This window comes from Phyllostomus hastatus, unplaced genomic scaffold, assembly GCF_019186645.2.
Source record: "Phyllostomus hastatus isolate PE091 unplaced genomic scaffold, TTU_PhHast_1.1 phas_contig_1048, whole genome shotgun sequence".
NCBI lineage: Eukaryota > Metazoa > Chordata > Mammalia > Chiroptera > Phyllostomidae > Phyllostomus > Phyllostomus hastatus.
In genome coordinates, this window is record NW_025333513.1 from 229,334 (window position 1) to 245,918 (window position 16,585).

General features: G+C 45.5%; 1 protein-coding gene across 10 annotated transcripts in view; it reads right to left on the reverse strand.

Moving 5' to 3' along the window:
- The window catches only part of ZNF76 (zinc finger protein 76), a 34,778-nt gene that overhangs the window by 5,997 nt on the left and 12,196 nt on the right, over nt 1-16,585 (reverse strand). For 7 of the 10 annotated variants that reach the window (XM_045835335.1, XM_045835345.1, XM_045835325.1 and 4 more), the window contains exons 2-6: nt 16,140-16,271; nt 7,753-7,921; nt 3,161-3,241; nt 2,962-3,039; nt 1,716-1,915 (exon numbers count right to left, since the gene is read on the reverse strand). In XM_045835335.1, the coding sequence (XP_045691291.1) occupies nt 1,716-1,915; nt 2,962-3,039; nt 3,161-3,241; nt 7,753-7,825 (432 nt within the window). In that variant the 5' untranslated portion in view covers nt 7,826-7,921; nt 16,140-16,271. The remainder of the gene's footprint in view (nt 1-1,715; nt 1,916-2,961; nt 3,040-3,160; nt 3,242-7,752; nt 7,922-16,139; nt 16,272-16,585) is intronic. The other 3 variants (XM_045835313.1, XM_045835323.1, XM_045835321.1) reach the window with 2 other exon arrangements.

Genomic DNA, 16,585 nt, shown 5'->3' on the forward strand with positions numbered 1-16,585 from the left:
GGACACCTCTCTCCTATGATGGGAGGAGCCCGGTCCTCCCTGGGGGAAGCCTGTGCTCAGAGGGGCATTAACAAGGGGGCTTTCTGTGGGCATAAGCTCACCTAGGTTCCCAAGAGTGAGGGGCCACAACCAGCAAACCATAGAAGCCCCCAGGACAGGGGCCTGCAGGTCCCTGCATGTCCCCATCAGCAGCAGCAGCTCCAACCACTGTGCCCAGCTAACAGACAAGTCCTTCCCTTTCATCTCTCCTGGGAACACTGCCAAAGCCACCCATGCACAGCGGCCTCTGGTCAGGGGCTGTTACTGTTCTTTTGCTTTCCTGGGGAGGGTCCTGCTGGGATTGTCCCCAGCCTTTGTTTCTGGGACACTTTGGCCTTCCCAGGAGCTGCTGAAACAGGGCTCTGGAAGTCATGGTGAACAGGGGGCCAAAGGGTGAGGCCAAATTTATGGCAAGTTCTATCTAGTCAGCTCCTCCAGGCCAGGGGGTCAAGCAGCTGACACAGTTTCATGGACACTTAGGAAGCTGGTGGTTGGTGGGGGAGAGTCCCAGGTGGCCAGGCCTGCTCAGCAAGCTAATCCACTCGGGCATTCAAATTTCACTCCTGCCTCACTAGCTCTCCGGGGGTGATCAAGGGAATCAAGTAAGTTCCAGGATGGGAGTGACCTCTGAGATCATGGGGTCCCATCTCACTGCGTTAGAGAGGAAGGAGCTGAGGCCTGGGAGGAGCGTGAACACCCACGGTCAGACTGGGTAGGGGCAGACCCAGCACAGACCCCAGGGTTCATGATTTGAAGCCCAGTTCTTTCCAAAAGCATCAGGTCTCAAATTTGGCTTCTAAAACACACCTCAGGGAACAAGGGTATGAGTGGACATAGCCCAAAGTGGCCTGCTGTACAGGTTTGTGCCTCCCTTTGAAAAGACATAAGGATGTCCTCTTCTATGATACAGCCTCACTAGTTTTATTATTAAAAATAAATAAAAAAACCCCATCCCATCTTTGGGTAAAGCTGGTGCTCCAGGAAGTCCCTGCACAAAGCCCCTGCCCCGAGGCTCTGTAGTTCACCCCCAGGGAGGGAGCGTTCGGGTTTGGAAAGCTCACAGATCTCCGCACCCACTTCCCCTGTGCGGAGGACCTCGGCTCCAGCAGAGGCAGCTGGGACTGACTGACATTTGAAGAGCTAGGACCCTTTTCCTTTGACGCTGAGCTACTGTGCAGGCCTCATGTTCCAAGAATCCCAGCTGCTCTGTTGCATCTGCCCTTGTCACTGCCTACTAAGGTTATTTCCCCAAACGACTAAATGAGTCACAGAGAAGAAATAAATACAAGAACATCTGACCTCAGTTGACTGGAAAACTAATAAAAGTCACTGGTAGGGCTTGCCAGGCAGCACAGAGGATTATTACAACAGCCAAAGTGAAGCTAGGCCCGAACCCCCAAACTCCCATTGGACGGATGACACTGCTTCTCACAGCTGCCTTCCTTCTGCAGAGGCAGCATAAACAAGGGTGAGTGCAAACAGCTGTTGGCAGCCCTGACCAGGCTGGGATGCACGCCTGGATGAGGATGTGAGAGACCAGTTGGGGAGCTGGGGTACAGGGGCAAAAAGAGTAGCCCAGGCCATGTCCTAGCATGGGGCAGTCTTGTCCTCTAAAGAGGTAGCAGTTCTGGCAGGGCCAGGAGAGCTGACAGTAGTGTCAGGCTCTGTGAGCTCACCTTGCTGGCATACTGCTCCAGGGCCACCACTGTGTCTGTGCTGAAGCCCTCATCATCCTCTGCAGCCAGGTCCTCCAAGCCCACCTCAGTCTGCACAGCAAGGATGGTGCTGTCGGAGGGCATAGCCGCAGGGTGGTGAATGTAAGCAGTGGAGCCATCCTCCAGCTGGACGACTTCCAGGGCGCTGGGGTCACAGCCCTCTGCAGAAACATGCCGTTAGCCAAAACGCTGCACACAGGCAAGAGATCAGGCGACCCTGGCTTCAGGTAGTGGGAGGTACATACACCAAGGAGGGTTTCAGCCTCGGGTTTTCCCTGGCCTGTCACCTCCTTCTGGGGCTGCCTCTCCCAAGGGTGAGGTCTGCTATGGAGCACTCACTGGGACTCACAAGCTCCTCAAGAGCCCGAGGGGATTATCACCACCTTGGCCTAGATGACCTCGAGAACCTCCCAAATGGTGGTGCCTTACCACCTCTACTTCCCTCCAGGCATCAAGCATCTGGAGGGATCTTTGCAGGACACAAATGTGATCATGTGACCTGAAGCCTAAACAATCTGACTGCTTCTCATCGGTCTGAGGCTAACGACCAAAACCCTTCTCCAGACATTCACACCCCAAGTGTTTTGGGCCCTGCCTCTATTTGGCTTCTTCTTACCTGTCCTGCCCTCACCACCTATACTCTAGTTTCCAGCAGTTTCTGGAATATGCCATTCTGTCTTCTCATCTCTGGACCCATGCATGGTGTTCCTTCTGTTCGCAGTGCTGAACTCTCCCTAGCTAAGTCCACTTCAGTCTTCAGCTCTCAGAGCCAGACACCCTCCCTGAGCCGGATCCCTGTTTGTGACGATCAGTGCATCAGTGAGGATGGGCTTCACCTCCAGCTCCCCACCTAGACTCTAGGGGAGCAGGGGCTGTGTCGGACTTTGTTCTCTCCTGTATAGTCCACACCCAGCACACCACCAGGCACGTTCACGTAGTCCCTCAAGAAACTACTTGTAAAAGGAATAAGTTGTTATTCTTCAGTACCTTAAAGGCTTTATTCTTAAATGTAAGTTTTTTGTTCCTGGTCTTGCATGACATCCTTAGGTCCTATTTAAAGTCCTAAGACTTTGTGGTTTGTGCAGAAGCAAAAGCTGCCATTCAAGGCCCACGCTACCAACCTCCAAGGTCCAGCCTCCCAGGGACAGAAACTGTTGCTCCTGTGACACCCACAAGGGAAGGTAGGTAGGATTGACTATGACCCCACCTTTGGGTGTGCGATGTATGTAGGCCATGCTGCCATCTTCCAGCTGCACGGGTTGTCCATCCTCAAAGGAAAGAGGTTCTGTAACGAGAGCAATGACTGCCTTTCTCTGGAGCTTAGTGCCAGGGAGGGGCTCCTCAGTGGGGGCTGCTGGGCCTCCCTCCATGGAGCAAGAGTGTCTTGGGGTGCCCTAGACACTCACCTTTCTGCACCGTCACTTGGTGAATGTATGCGGTGGTACCGTCCTCAAGCTGGATCACTTGCCCATCAAGCAGCTTCTCTCCTATGGAGGTGAAAATGGAGGGAAGTGGGCTCAGCCCAGTCAAGGGCTGAAAACACCTGCCTATTTTTAGTGGTGGCCTGAGACACAGGTGTCATGGCTGTGTACTTCAGCACAGGTGACATTTTCCAGGCTACCTCCCTGCCTGCATATATAGGCCTGGGCCTCAGTTCTAATACTGATCTAATCCTTGATCTTAAAGTGAATCTATACTGAATACACTACATATGTTTTATTAATATACATTTAACCTATGTAATTTACAACCTAATAGTAAGTTTCTGAGACTGAACTAAATGGAGAACAAAGGATGCCCTGAACCTAGAAAGGCCCCAGTGGGTCAAAATTCAGATACGGCTCACACTAACTAGATAAGAGCACATGCCCTGGACCCCCAGTGTGGCTGTGCACCAAGACACAGACCTCTGCTAAGGCAGCACGGCTTTCTGGTGAGAAGCAATGGGCTCTGGAACCAGTCCGGGCCTCCTGGGTTTGAACTTTGCCTTAACCTCTTACTAGGTGTGTGCCTGTGGACAGTCAGCTTGTTTACCCTCTCTGTGCATCACCTTCCTCTTCTTCTTCTTCTTTTTCTTTTTAAAGATTTTATTTATTTATTTTTTAGAGCTACACCAGCCAGGGCAGCTTCTTCTTCTTAAAGTGATTAAAAATTGTGTCTTCTTCATTGGGTTGGTATAAAAGTTAAATGAGTTAATGAATATAAAACAAACACTCAGAACAGTGCCCAGTATGTAGTCAGCTCTCAATAAGCCTTAGCTTTTCTTACAATAAGCCTAATTTGCCTATTAGAAGAAATGGAAAATAAAGTAATAGGGAGCAATGTGAATGTGACTTCTAGGTCTTCTTCCATTACCACTGGTGGGTAATGTTTCCTTCACTGATTTAACATTTTCTTAAAAAAAAAAAAGATTTTATTTATTTATATTTTTAGAGAGAGGGGAAGGGGAGGAGAAAGAGAGGGAAACATCAATACGTGGTTGCCTCCCGAGCACCCTGCATCGGGGACCTGGCCTGCAGCCCAGGCATGTACCTCGACTGGGAATCTAACTGGCAACCCTTTGGTTCACAGACCTGAGCTCAATCCACTGAGCCACACCAGCCAGGGCTGATCTGATATTTTCATTTCAGTTTTCCAATGAAAAATTGACTCATGGCAACCAAATAAGCACTATAAAAAGTCACTAAGACTCCAGAGTTCCTAAGATATTATCCTTCCTTTACTGGAAAGCCCTTCTCAGAACAGAAGGCTCTTAGATTTCTGTGTCCAGTGAGTATGAGAGGAGGGCACGGGGGAAGGAAGTGAGGCAGGGAAGCAGGGACACCAAAGAGTTAATAACAAGTGTTCTGTTCATTCCTCTCCTTACAAGTTTCAGGTTTAGGAAGTTGAGCTCTTATGATGTGGGTAAAGGACCAGGCAATTCCAGCCCAGCTCTCTGCTGACGTCTCTGCCTCAGAAGAATTTCCAACTTGTTCCCAAACTGGGTCTTCGTGGGTCAGTAGTTAACAGTTCTACAACCCAGCTGAAGGAGAGTGGAAACAAAGGTAAGAACTAGGAGAGGGGAGAGACACCCCCCTCTCTTCCCTCCCACCAGCGAGCAGTAGGCCACCCCGCATTTTAACACTCTGTCTGTCCTGGCAGGGGCGCCAGTGCTGGGGGTTCTGAGGACGTCAGCAGAGCTTCTGCTAGCAGAGTGGGCATTGCTAAAAGGCAGAAAACGAAATGTTAAGAAGAGTTATTTGAGCCCTGGTCAGTGTGGCTCAGTTGGTTGGGTGTCATCCCACAAAACAAAAGGTTGCCCACTGGATTCCCAGCCAGGGCATGTGCCTGGGTTGCGGGTTTGGTCCCCTAGTCTGGGTGTGTGTGAGCGGCTGCATGTCTCTCTCACACTGATGTTTCTCTCCTTCTCTTTCTCCCTCCCCTGCCCCTCTCTCTGTAAATAAATAAATAAATAAATAAATAAAATCTTTTAAAAAGGAGATGAGAAAAACAATTTTAAATGTAGAGCTATTAATGTTTTATTTACACTTCTGTATTTCTAGTACAATCCTTGATCTATAAGTGAATCTATACTGAACACACTACATATGTTTTACTAATATACATTTAACCTACATACTTTACATTTTAATTTAAAATATATTTTGAAATGTATAATACTGGCTGAGAAAAAATTTTAACTGACAATTTCTTCTAACTTTCAGAAGGGGAAAGGGGGTGGGGAGAACAGCTGGCCAACGTGGCCCTCATGTCCCATTACAGAGAGGTGACCGTACATTCCTCTCAGTTGGAACAGCCCAGTGCATTTATTGATTTATTACTTTAAAAATCTTTTATTTATTTATTTTTAGAGAGAGGGGAAGGGAGGGAGAAAGAGAGGAAGAGAAACATGGACGAGGGAGAGAAACATCCATCAGCTGCTCGTACACACCTGGACCAGGGACCGAACCGGCAACCCTTTGCTTTGTGGGACAGCGCCCAACCAACCGAGCCACACCAGTCAGGGCTCCGGTGCATTTATTCACGGCACATTCTTCCACGCTCAGAAGTGTCGAGTCTGAATGACATGCTTTATGCTTACCCTAATTTCAGGTAAATCTCATAAAGTTTTAGGGCTTCCTGCTCGTTGAGGGGCCCAGACACAGCTGCCTGCTGACAGAGATGAAAGCACCCAGGCAAGCGCTTCAGGGGAGCTCACCAGAGAGAAAGGTGCCTTCTGAGACAGTGGGGTTCTGCACCCGGAAGTCCAGCTCTACCCTGCGGTGAGAAATCTGTGGTGTGTGAGTGTGTGTGCACGCGTGTAAGCACACACTGCAATGCCTTGGAGGCGGCAGAGAATAGAGCCAGGAAGAGTGATGACAGAAGGGTATAAAGGGGACGTGGGAGTGGCAAACAGACCCAGACACAAGAAGCAAAGACATTAGAAAAGAGTGTGGCTTCCTCAGGCCAGGTGTGGCCACTTGCCTTTTACTTATTTTTCAACCATTAATCCATAGCAGAAGACTGAGGCATGGGAAATAACTGGGTCCGTGGAGTAAACAGCCCAGGGCACACAGTTCCTATGTTCTTCCACCCCACCAAGACCGCAGCTGCGGGGCAACACCTGTGATGGCAAGTCCGCAAACAGAGGGTTTTGGGCTTCAAAAGTATTCTAGAGAAGTTCCATTTTCAAGAAAACTAAGCCAGCCAGACTCACACATAGATCTTGATAAGAAACCTTCCTAGAAGGCACCCCTCACCCACTATCATATGAAAAGAGCTTACTGATGAGACTAAGAGGTCTCCTTGCCATCACCAAGAAGCAATTTAAAATAAAACCGACAAACAAATTACCCGAAAACTTGAGAACCGAAATACTTTTTAACGCTGTGTTGAAATGAGGAGGGCAATGCTGCAATGACAGTGCAGTCGTGAGGACGGCAAAGCTCAGAGCCCGGAAAAGACAAAGACAGAGAGGGAACGTGGCGGTGTCTGCCCAGTGCTGTCCGAGGGGGACAGGCGTGCCGTCTGGCGTGCCTGAGGGTGCGGGCGAGGAAGGAGGCTGCGGTGGAGGTGAGCGTCCCTGGCCCGACGGCCCGGCCCTTCAACAGCCCTCTGTTCTAATGCCACCCTCACCTTAAGATCCTAGAGAATCCGAATTTCAGGTAAATCCGAATTTCAGACATACAATGAATTTTGTTTTAGTACCTAAATGTCATTATTTTAGTGGTTTTTAGCACTTAATCCCAAGTTTACCCATGTCTATCCCATGCAGTATTTGGGACATACTTATACTATAAAATTATTCTCTGTTTATCTGAAATTCAAATTTAACTGTGTGCCATGTGTTTTTATTTCTGGCAACTTTAGTGGGGCCCACGACATGAGATCTATTCTTGGGCGTCCCCTCTGAACCTAGAAGAGTATCTTGTACATGGTGGATGTTCAGTAGATAGTTTGAGTGCTTACTACACTTGCTTGAGCCCTGGCCAGGTGGCCTGGTTGGTTGGAGCGTTGTTCGTACACCAAAAGGCTGCAGATCTGATGTCTGGTCAGGGCGCGTACAAGCAGCAGCTGATCAATGTTTCTCACATTGATGTTTCTCTCTCTCTCTCTCCTTCTTCTCTCTCTAAAATCACTAATGTATCTTCAGGTGAAGATTTAAAAGAAAATTTGCTTGAAAGCACCAAGAAACTGGACAGGGCTGTCGGTTTTATTTAACCAGCACTGTGCTCATCTATTCCAGAAATATTTGTGAACTATTCACTATATGCAAGAAATTCTGCTTTTCAAAGGTCTTGGCTCCAACAGCTGAGCTGGTCTGATTTTCCAGTTGCCTAGATGGCATTTTATTTTAAAGAGTTCCCTTTTTAATCAATTACCTCAAGAGATTCTCGTGCAGAACAAATTTTGGCAAGCGGTGGGAGGCCAGGGTCGGGGTGAGAGTGTTGGGAGGGGACACTCCTCTCCAGAAGCTGAGGGAAAGAGCAGGGATCCTGAGGTCCTCAGAAATACTCACCTTTGACAGCTTGCTGGACGTAGGCCGTTGTCCCATCGCTAAGGGTGACCGTCTGCAGCCCCAAGCTCTCCATGGCAAACTGCTGCTCGTGCACTCAGACATGAAGTTGGCTTCTGGTCAGCACCGAGAGCCGCAGCTGAGGTCAGGGATTTCCTTCTAGGTCACAAATCTGAGGGAACAGACAGTTTCACATTATGAGTTGCACAGGTTCCTAATGCCACAAGGACGCACAGCAGAAAAGTGAATGAGGGCAGCTAAGAAGAAAAAGAGCAAATTCTTCAAAGTAGAGAACTAAGTTGGTTTTTACGAAGTGGGTTCAAAATATATGCCATTTAAGAATTCTAAAATTTGGGTACAAAAGAGAAGCACGCCAGCCAAACTGGTTGTAAATTAAGATTTCACTCATCAAAACCCACTTTTAAACTCCCTCTCCTTAGAAGGGAGCCCTGTTGAAGGCAGCCAGCCAGCCGACCGCACTGTCCATTTGACACCTCTCCTGCGCTCAGATCCATTCACGCACCCTCTGCAGTGAACACCCACCCGCATCACAAGTGCAGTGAGTCCCCAACAGAACTCACCGCCCCTCCCCCCCAGAACTGTTCCACATCTAGTGTCCTCTATCTTGGGGATGGCATCTCCAGCTACCCAGAATTGGTGGAGTCATCCCTGATTCTTCCTCTTCCCTCAAAAGTCTAGGTACACCACTATATAACAGCTTACACAAAAATTAACTCAAAATAAAGACTTGACTGTAAGACCTGAAACCACTAAACTCCTAGAACAAAACATAAGCAGTAAGCTCCTTCACATCAGTCTTGGCAATGATTTTTTAAAAATTTGACACCAAAAGCAAAAATAAGCAAGTGGGACTATGTTACACTAAAAAGCATAAAGAACTCATACAACTCAATAGTAAGAAACCAAAAAATATTATTAAAAACAGGCAGAGGATCTGTACAGATATTTTTCCAAAGGAGATATACAGATGGCCAACAGGTACATGAACAGATGCTCAGCATCCCTAATCAGCAGGGAAATGCAAGTCAAAACCACCATGAGGTACCACCACACACCTGCTAGAATGGCTGTTATCAAAAAGACAAAAATTAAGTGTTGGCAAGCACGTGGAGGAAACGCAGCCCTTGTGCACTGTTGGTGGGAACGTAAACTGGTGCAACCGTTATAAAAAATAGTGTGGAGGAGGTTCCTCAAAAATTAAAAAAAAACCCTACCATATGATCCAGCAATTCCACTTCTGGGTATTTAACCACAGAAGATGAAAACGCTCACTTGAAAGGACACATGATCCCTCACGTTCACTGCAGCGTTATTCACAACAGCCGAGACACGGACATAGCCTGAGTGTCTACCGATGGATGAGTGGGTAAAGAAAGTGTGGTATGTATATATACAATGGGACATTATTCAACTATAAAAAACAATGCTCAGTGAAATAAGTCAGACAGAGAAAGACAAATACTGTATGATCTCACATGTAGAATCTACCCCCCGCCAAAAAAAATAAAACAAAATCAAGCTCCTAGATACAGAGAGTAGATTGGTGAATTACAGAGGACAGGGGCTGGGTGAGGGCAAAATGGGTAAAGGGAGTTGAAAGGTACAAATTCCAGTTACAAAATAAACAAGCTTTGGGGATGTAATGGACAGAATGGCAACAGTTAACACTACTACACTGAATATTTGAAGGTTGCTAAGACGGGTGAATCTTAATTCTGTAACTATGTATAGTGACAGATGTTAATTAAACTGTGGGTGATCATTTTGCAATATATACAAATATTAGAGCATTACTGTTGTACACTTGAAACCAATGTGTAACATTGTATGTCAATTATACTGCAGTAAAAAAAGAAAGTCTAGGTACCTTCTTCAGGAGATTATCACCTCTCACCTCTTGACTACTTGCATGAGTTTCTTAATGTATGTCTTCAAATAAACTCTTGCCTGTTTCCTATTTATTTTGTCAGGATGACTTAGAAATAAAAAGTATAACCCTAAATCCACTTTCTTGATGAAAAGTCTTCCATGGCTTCCTCCTGCCCTTAGAATCCATGTTGCAGGCAAGGCGGGGCCCCTTACAAGTCCCGGCAGCCCTGGGCACTACGTCCTCCTAGCACTCACACTCCTGGAGTCACCGACATCAGTGCTCGTCACTGCCTCTGTAGCACGTGTTGCCCACACAGGACTCTGGACTGCAGCCTGGTTTCTGGCTCGCTGTGGGCTCTCCACAAATTCTTGCGGGAAACTCTGGAGCGTCCAGCTGGCAGGACTTCCTCTGCATCTGTCGTGGCGTGGAGCCTACTGGAGCTGGAGAGCTCATACTTGTGGAGCCCTCTGCTCTAGGTTCAGTGGTTAAGGTTTTCTTTGCCACCCATCCAAAGAATGCCCCTGGACTCATAATCTAGACTGGCTACTAGACCCTCACTACCTGCCAGATGATCTTCTCAATCAATCACTGTTTTTGTGTCTGCTCCCAGAGAGGTTATTTGCATGTCATTGTGGATGTTGCTGCCTGCAGCCAGAAGCAATACTAGCTGGGGCTTGGGCAGCCCCAAGGACTGAGCGGATCAATTCCTTACACAATTATAGCCCATTTGTGGCAGACTGGTTGACATGCTCTTCCCTAGACTTGGCATCTCCACTGTCCATGAACATTTACTGAATGGGCGAAGCTCCAGGGATAGCAATACTACTACCATCAACAGTCAACACTGCTGCAGAGCTAACTACGTAGTAGGCATTTTACATGTAACTCCTCACAATGACCCTATTATTACCCTCACTTTACAATGGAGGAAATTGAAGCCCAAGATATAAGTAACTTGTTCAAGGTCACACAGCTAATAAGCGGGAGAGTAGGATTTGAATTCAGGCCAGTAGAGTACTTGGCTCTTAAGTACTCTACTTTGCTCCCTCGTACAGAGGTTTTGAGTTGAGGGTTTATGGACCCTGTAGACACCTAAAAATAGTGTATGAGCTTCAGCAGTTTTCTGAAGAGGGGGAGTCCACACTGCCAGCAGAGTCTTAAAGAGATTAAAGGTAAAGAACCGCTTGTCTCACTGTGAATTCTGACATCTGACCCATCTTCCCTGGTTTGCTGGGACCCATGCAGTAACCCCACCCTAGCCCAGGGCTCTGGTAACTCTCCCGTGGTCCCAATCTCAGGAAGCTCAGGTGCTAGTCTCTTGGTCTGCCCCATGACCCTCAGCTTTCGTTCTCTTTATTAGGGAGAGAAGTTGTTCTGGTAACTTATTTTTGTGTAATGGCACTGTGCCAGAAATAAGGAAACATGTGAGAAACCTATGTTGAAAGGGATTACAAAATGGCCCCAAATCTTTCTGGCTGGGTGCCTTGGATGCTGTGGCAACGGTGGTTTAATTTAGCTCACCTGGACTCTGTTGGGACTTTCTGAGGAAAATCTGTGGTGCGGTTAAGAACACCAGCTCAAAGTGAGACAGCCTGGATTCCGATCCAGGCTCTACCTCTTTGAAGCTGTGTATCCTTGGGCAAGTAACTGAACCTCTCTGAGCCTCAGATGGCCTTCTAATAAAATAACAGTGAAATCTTCACAAGTCGCTGTAAGGATTAAATGATGTCATGTATGTCAGCATTCAGCAAAGTGCTAAACGTTACATAGGAAGTACTCCAGAAATATGGGCTCCAAGGAGGAGGGGGTGGAAAAGAGCCTAAAGGGAAATGCTTTTGAAACAATGGGTATTTCTGAAATGCAGCCAAGAGTAGTGGCAACAGCCCTGGACTACTCTGGAGAATGGCTTCTAATCTTGATCCTACCTCTCAGGACAGCCGCCTCACCTGTAAAATGAAGCTGGTCCAGATGACCCTAAAATTCTTTCCACTGCTCATGCTAATTACATTTATCACATATATAGCCCTTAATATGTATCAGCCACTGTTCAAAGCCCTTTACCTACATCAACTCTTTTCATCTTGAAAATAATCTTACGAGGATGTAGATACATTATCCCCATTTTACAGATGAGACAACTGAGGCTTAGAGGTGAAGTAATTTGTCCAAGGTCGCACAGCTAGCAAGTGCTGAAGCTAGGATGCAAAGCCAGGTAGGCTGGCTCCATACCTCTCAGTATCTGGTGTATTTCTTCCTTCTGCTAATCCACTGTGATACAATGTCAGCAACCAAAACACTCAAATATTGGTTGTTAAACCTTCATCTCACCCACTGCAACTTAAACCCAGCTCTTCTTGACCTGAGCACAATGGGAAGAGGGAAGAGCTGATAGCCACATCTCCCAAAACAGCTCTTCTTAGACTCAAAGCAAAGACATCTCCAATCTTTCATATGTCCTTGCATCCAGGCTAAATACTCAATTTTCCTCCTTAAGCCTCATAATACACACTTTTCAAACAGTCCACTTTTGCTTTCTAACCTCTCCCGATGTCCGAAGCCGCCTTCCAATGGGGCCTGACTGAGGGTGGTGAGAGGTGCTCCATGGGTGTGAGGCACGTGCGAGTATGATTGCTGTTCTGCTCCCTTTCTTTCATCAAACGACTTTCTCTGAACCCTCCAGGGTCGGTACTACACTAACAGCAGTGAAGCTGACAGCGTCTGAGAGGCATGTCACTGCCTCAAGATGGCTGTGTCTGCGCAGCTCCCGCCCATACTTGACATTTTAGGTTCCTAACTCCCGTGGCTCTCTAAGAAAGGGTGAAAGGGGGAGCAGGGCAGCTGCTGTTTTCTCTGTGGAGGGGCTAGGTGTACCAGCTCCCCAGTGACCTGAGCTGGGCACAGGGAAGAGACAGACTGGGGTGGGGGGGCGGTGCAGGAAGTGGGGGAGGTAAGAGGCATGACAAAAAGTAGGGACAAAAAGGGGGCACTCTGACTCTGACAGAAGTAGTAGTAAGTCCAGTTTCTGTTTGTTACATTTTTTAAAAGATTGTATTTATTTATTTTTAGAGAGGGGGAAGGGTGGGAGAAAGAAAGGGAGAGAAATATCAACATGTAGTTGCCTCTCATGCAATCCAGGCATGTACCCTGACTGGGCACCTGGCCCACAACCCAAGCGTGTGCCCTGACTGGGAATTGAACCGGCAACCCTTTGGTTTGCAGGTCAGCACTCAATCCACTGAGCCATACCAGCCAGGGCTGTTTGTTGAATTTTTAAATGAATTTAACCCATTGTTGGCTCTGATGCAGGAAACAGCCCTATGGCTTCATAATACAGGGTGGGGAAAAAGTAGGTTTAGAGTTGTACATACACAAAATATGGAGTTTATTCTTATTAATTTCTATACAAACTGTTCACCTACTCTTTTAAAAATGTGTTTTTATTGTTGTTCAATTACAATTGGCCTCATTCTCCCCATTACTCTCCCCTGCCCTACCCACTCCCCACCTTCCACTTTCAATCCTCACCCCCCAACCCGTCTTTGTCTATGTTCTTACACATCCCCTTGACGTGACCCTTCCCCTTCTTTCCCCTGCTATCCCTTCCCCCCTCCCCTCTGGTCACTGTCAGTTTGTTCTTTGTTTCCAGGTCTCTGGTTCTATTTTGCTCACTTGTTTGCTGTGTTGATTATGTAAACCAACTTTTGCCTCATGCTGTATAAAAGGTTTCTCAATATAAAAACCTTTCTCAAAATAATTATTGCGGAGAAATAACACTTAGAAAAACTTTTTAGACATTTTAAATCTTTAGGTCTCTCTGTGAAACAAGGTATGCTTCAGTTGCCACCTCAAAGCAAACAAAGCGAGGATATGGAAGGCAAGAAACTGAAGAGCAGCCGTGTACTTGTGTTGCTCCCCTCGGCCTCCACCCCGCAGTGCAGACCCGACCCGACCCACACACAGACTGGGCTTCTCCTCCACTACCAGCACCTGCTCACTCTTGCATCCTTTCTGCCAACCAGAGCCCCCTGGGCATTCAGAACAGGCTTTCTGTACTCTGTCTCAGTCAGCCTGGAGGGCAACTGTATGTCGAAGCCAAAAAAGAAATAAAAAAACTTGCTTGGAAAGAGAAGAATGTTCAACTTAGGGGGGAAAATGACAATTTTCACTCAGAAAATTCCTCATTTGGGAATACAGAAAACTTCTCAGAGGGGATGGACAAAGTGGCATTAGGTTGAGAGGAATAAAGGCTGAGAGAGTCTAGTGGCAAATTAGAGCCAGGTTTGGAAGAGCTGTCGTAAAATTATTCTGTGTTTTTACTACAGAAAAAGACTTCATTGCACATACAAAACCCTAGTGAAACAGGCTTGGTCATGTGGGTTCATAAACACTAAAGGGAAAACAGGAAATCAACAGAAACTTGCATTAACATAACACATGCATTTAAAACATCAGCTAAGCATATCTTTCCAAAGGCCCACTGATGTTAAAAGCCCAAATCACTTTTTAGTATGGTTCCTACTTGGCTACTACAGTTTTATAGATTTGAATTAGTCATAGAAAGTTAGGAGTAATTAAGCAAAGTGGATTATTTTCAATTTCAAAACAGCAGTGAAAATGCAGACCCCTTTACTGCAGAACAGAATGCACTTAAACTAAAACAGGTAACTTAAAAATCTAATTCTCAGCCATATGTTTAAGCGAATTTTAACACCTTAGTTTATAAACACCCAATCATGGCTGAGTTTCAAAACCACCCTTTGTCTACGAAAAGAAAAGTCCAAAATAAAGGCATTTTGAAAGGGTTATCCTAAGGATTTGCTTTTACACCAACAAGCCAATCAATATAAATATGATGAAGTTATACCTGACTGTTTCTGGAATTCAGCCTGGGGGCTTAAGGGCTATTTGAAAATGAAACATTCACCTTGACCAGTGTGGCTCAGTTGGTTGTGCGTTTTCCCTCAAAGTGAAAGCTTGCTTGTTTGATTCCCATGGGTTGGGACACACGACTTGGCTGCAGGTTGGATCCAAGGTCAGGGTGCATACGAGAGGCAACCGACAGATGTTTCTCTCTCACATTGATGTTTCACTCCCTTTCTCTCTCCCTCCCTTCCCCTCTCTCTAAAAATAAAATAAATAAAATCTTAAAAAAAATAAGAAAATGAAACATTCCATCAAGATCAGGAGAGACTGGATCATCATAGATTAGAAACATTACCCAGTGACAGAAAGGTTAAATTTACTTCATTAGTTCATTAAAATGGAACAATATCCAGATTCTAACAAGGAAGAGAAGGCAAAAGAGAAGCAAAAGAAAATCAAGTCCAAAGAAGAGTTAGTTTTTAAAAAATTAGGAGAAAATATTAAAGAAATAAAACATAAGACATGACATTAAAAATACATGCAACTAAACTGTACACTTAAAATGGTTAAGATGGTTAATTCTATGGTATGCATATTTTGCCACAACTTTAAAAATTGGGTAAAAACAATACATGCACATATAAGCCTCTAGGAACAATATCAAATTCCTACTGGACAAATAAGGCTACAATATGAGTTCAAAAGCAAAAAACACTAATAAAAAAGGTGCATTCTCATCAGTAATTAAAGAACAAGAAAGAGTAATCATGACAATATTTTACTCATTAAATTACCAAAAACCAAAGTAAAAGTATTAGCATCCAATAAAGAGATAACTCTACACACCTGTTAGAATAGACAAAATCCAAAACACTGATGCCACCAAATGCTTGCAGGTTTGTGGAGGAATAGCTTATTCATAGCTTGGTGGTAATATAAAATGGTACAGCAAAACGGTACTTTGGAAGACAGTTTGGCAATTTCTTACAAAGCTAAACATACTCTTACCAAATGATCCAACAGTCCTACTCCTAGATATTTTACCCAAGTGAGTTGAAAACTGATGTTTACAGCAGATTTTTCGTAATTGCCGAAAACAGGAAGCAACCAAAATGTCCTTTAATAAACAAACATCTATACAATGGAATATTATTCAGTGATAAAAATAAATGAGCTATTAAGTCACAAAAAAGCATGGGAGAACCTTAGGTGCATTTTGCTAAGTGAAAGAAGCCAATCTGAAAAGGCTACAGACGAGTTCAACTCTAAGACATCCTGGAGAACACAACACTAGAGACAGTAAAAACATCAGCGGTCACCAAGAGTGCAGAAGGCGGAGAGGAGGGATGAACGGGGGGAGCACGAGATGTGTCTGAGTGGTGAGACTATTCTGTGACACTGTAATGCCAGACACCTGACACTGCATTTGTCACAATCCACTGAATGTACAACACAAAGAGTGAACCCTGATGTAAACTGTGGACTTCAGTGAATAATAATGTACTGATACTAGCTCATCAGTTGTAACAAATGTACCACACCGGTGCAAGATGTTAATACAGGCATACCTTGTGTTACTGTGCTTCACAGATATTGCCATTTTTTAAAAACAAATTGAAAGTTTGTGGCAACTTACTGAGTAAACATTAACGGGAGTTTGGAAGAAGGTGATTCCAAGAAGGTGATTCCAACCCTCGTGGATAACTTTGAGGGGCTCAAGACTTCAGTGGAGGAAGTAGCTGCAGATGTGGTGGAGAGAGCAAGAGACCTGGAATTAGAAGTGGGGCATGAAGATGTGACTGAATTGCTGCAATCTCACGATCAAATTTTAACAGAAAAGGAGTCTTATCAATGAACAAAGAAAGTGCTTTCTTGAGATGGAATCTACTCCTGGTGAAGATGCTGTGAAGACTGCTGAAATGATAACAAAGAATTTAGAATGTTACATGAACTTAACTGGTAAAACAGTGGCAGAGAGGATTGACTTCAATTCTGAAAGTCCTACTGTGGGTAAAACGCTATCAAACAGTATTGCATGCAACAGAGAATCATTTGTGAAAGGAAGAGTCAACCAATGCTGCA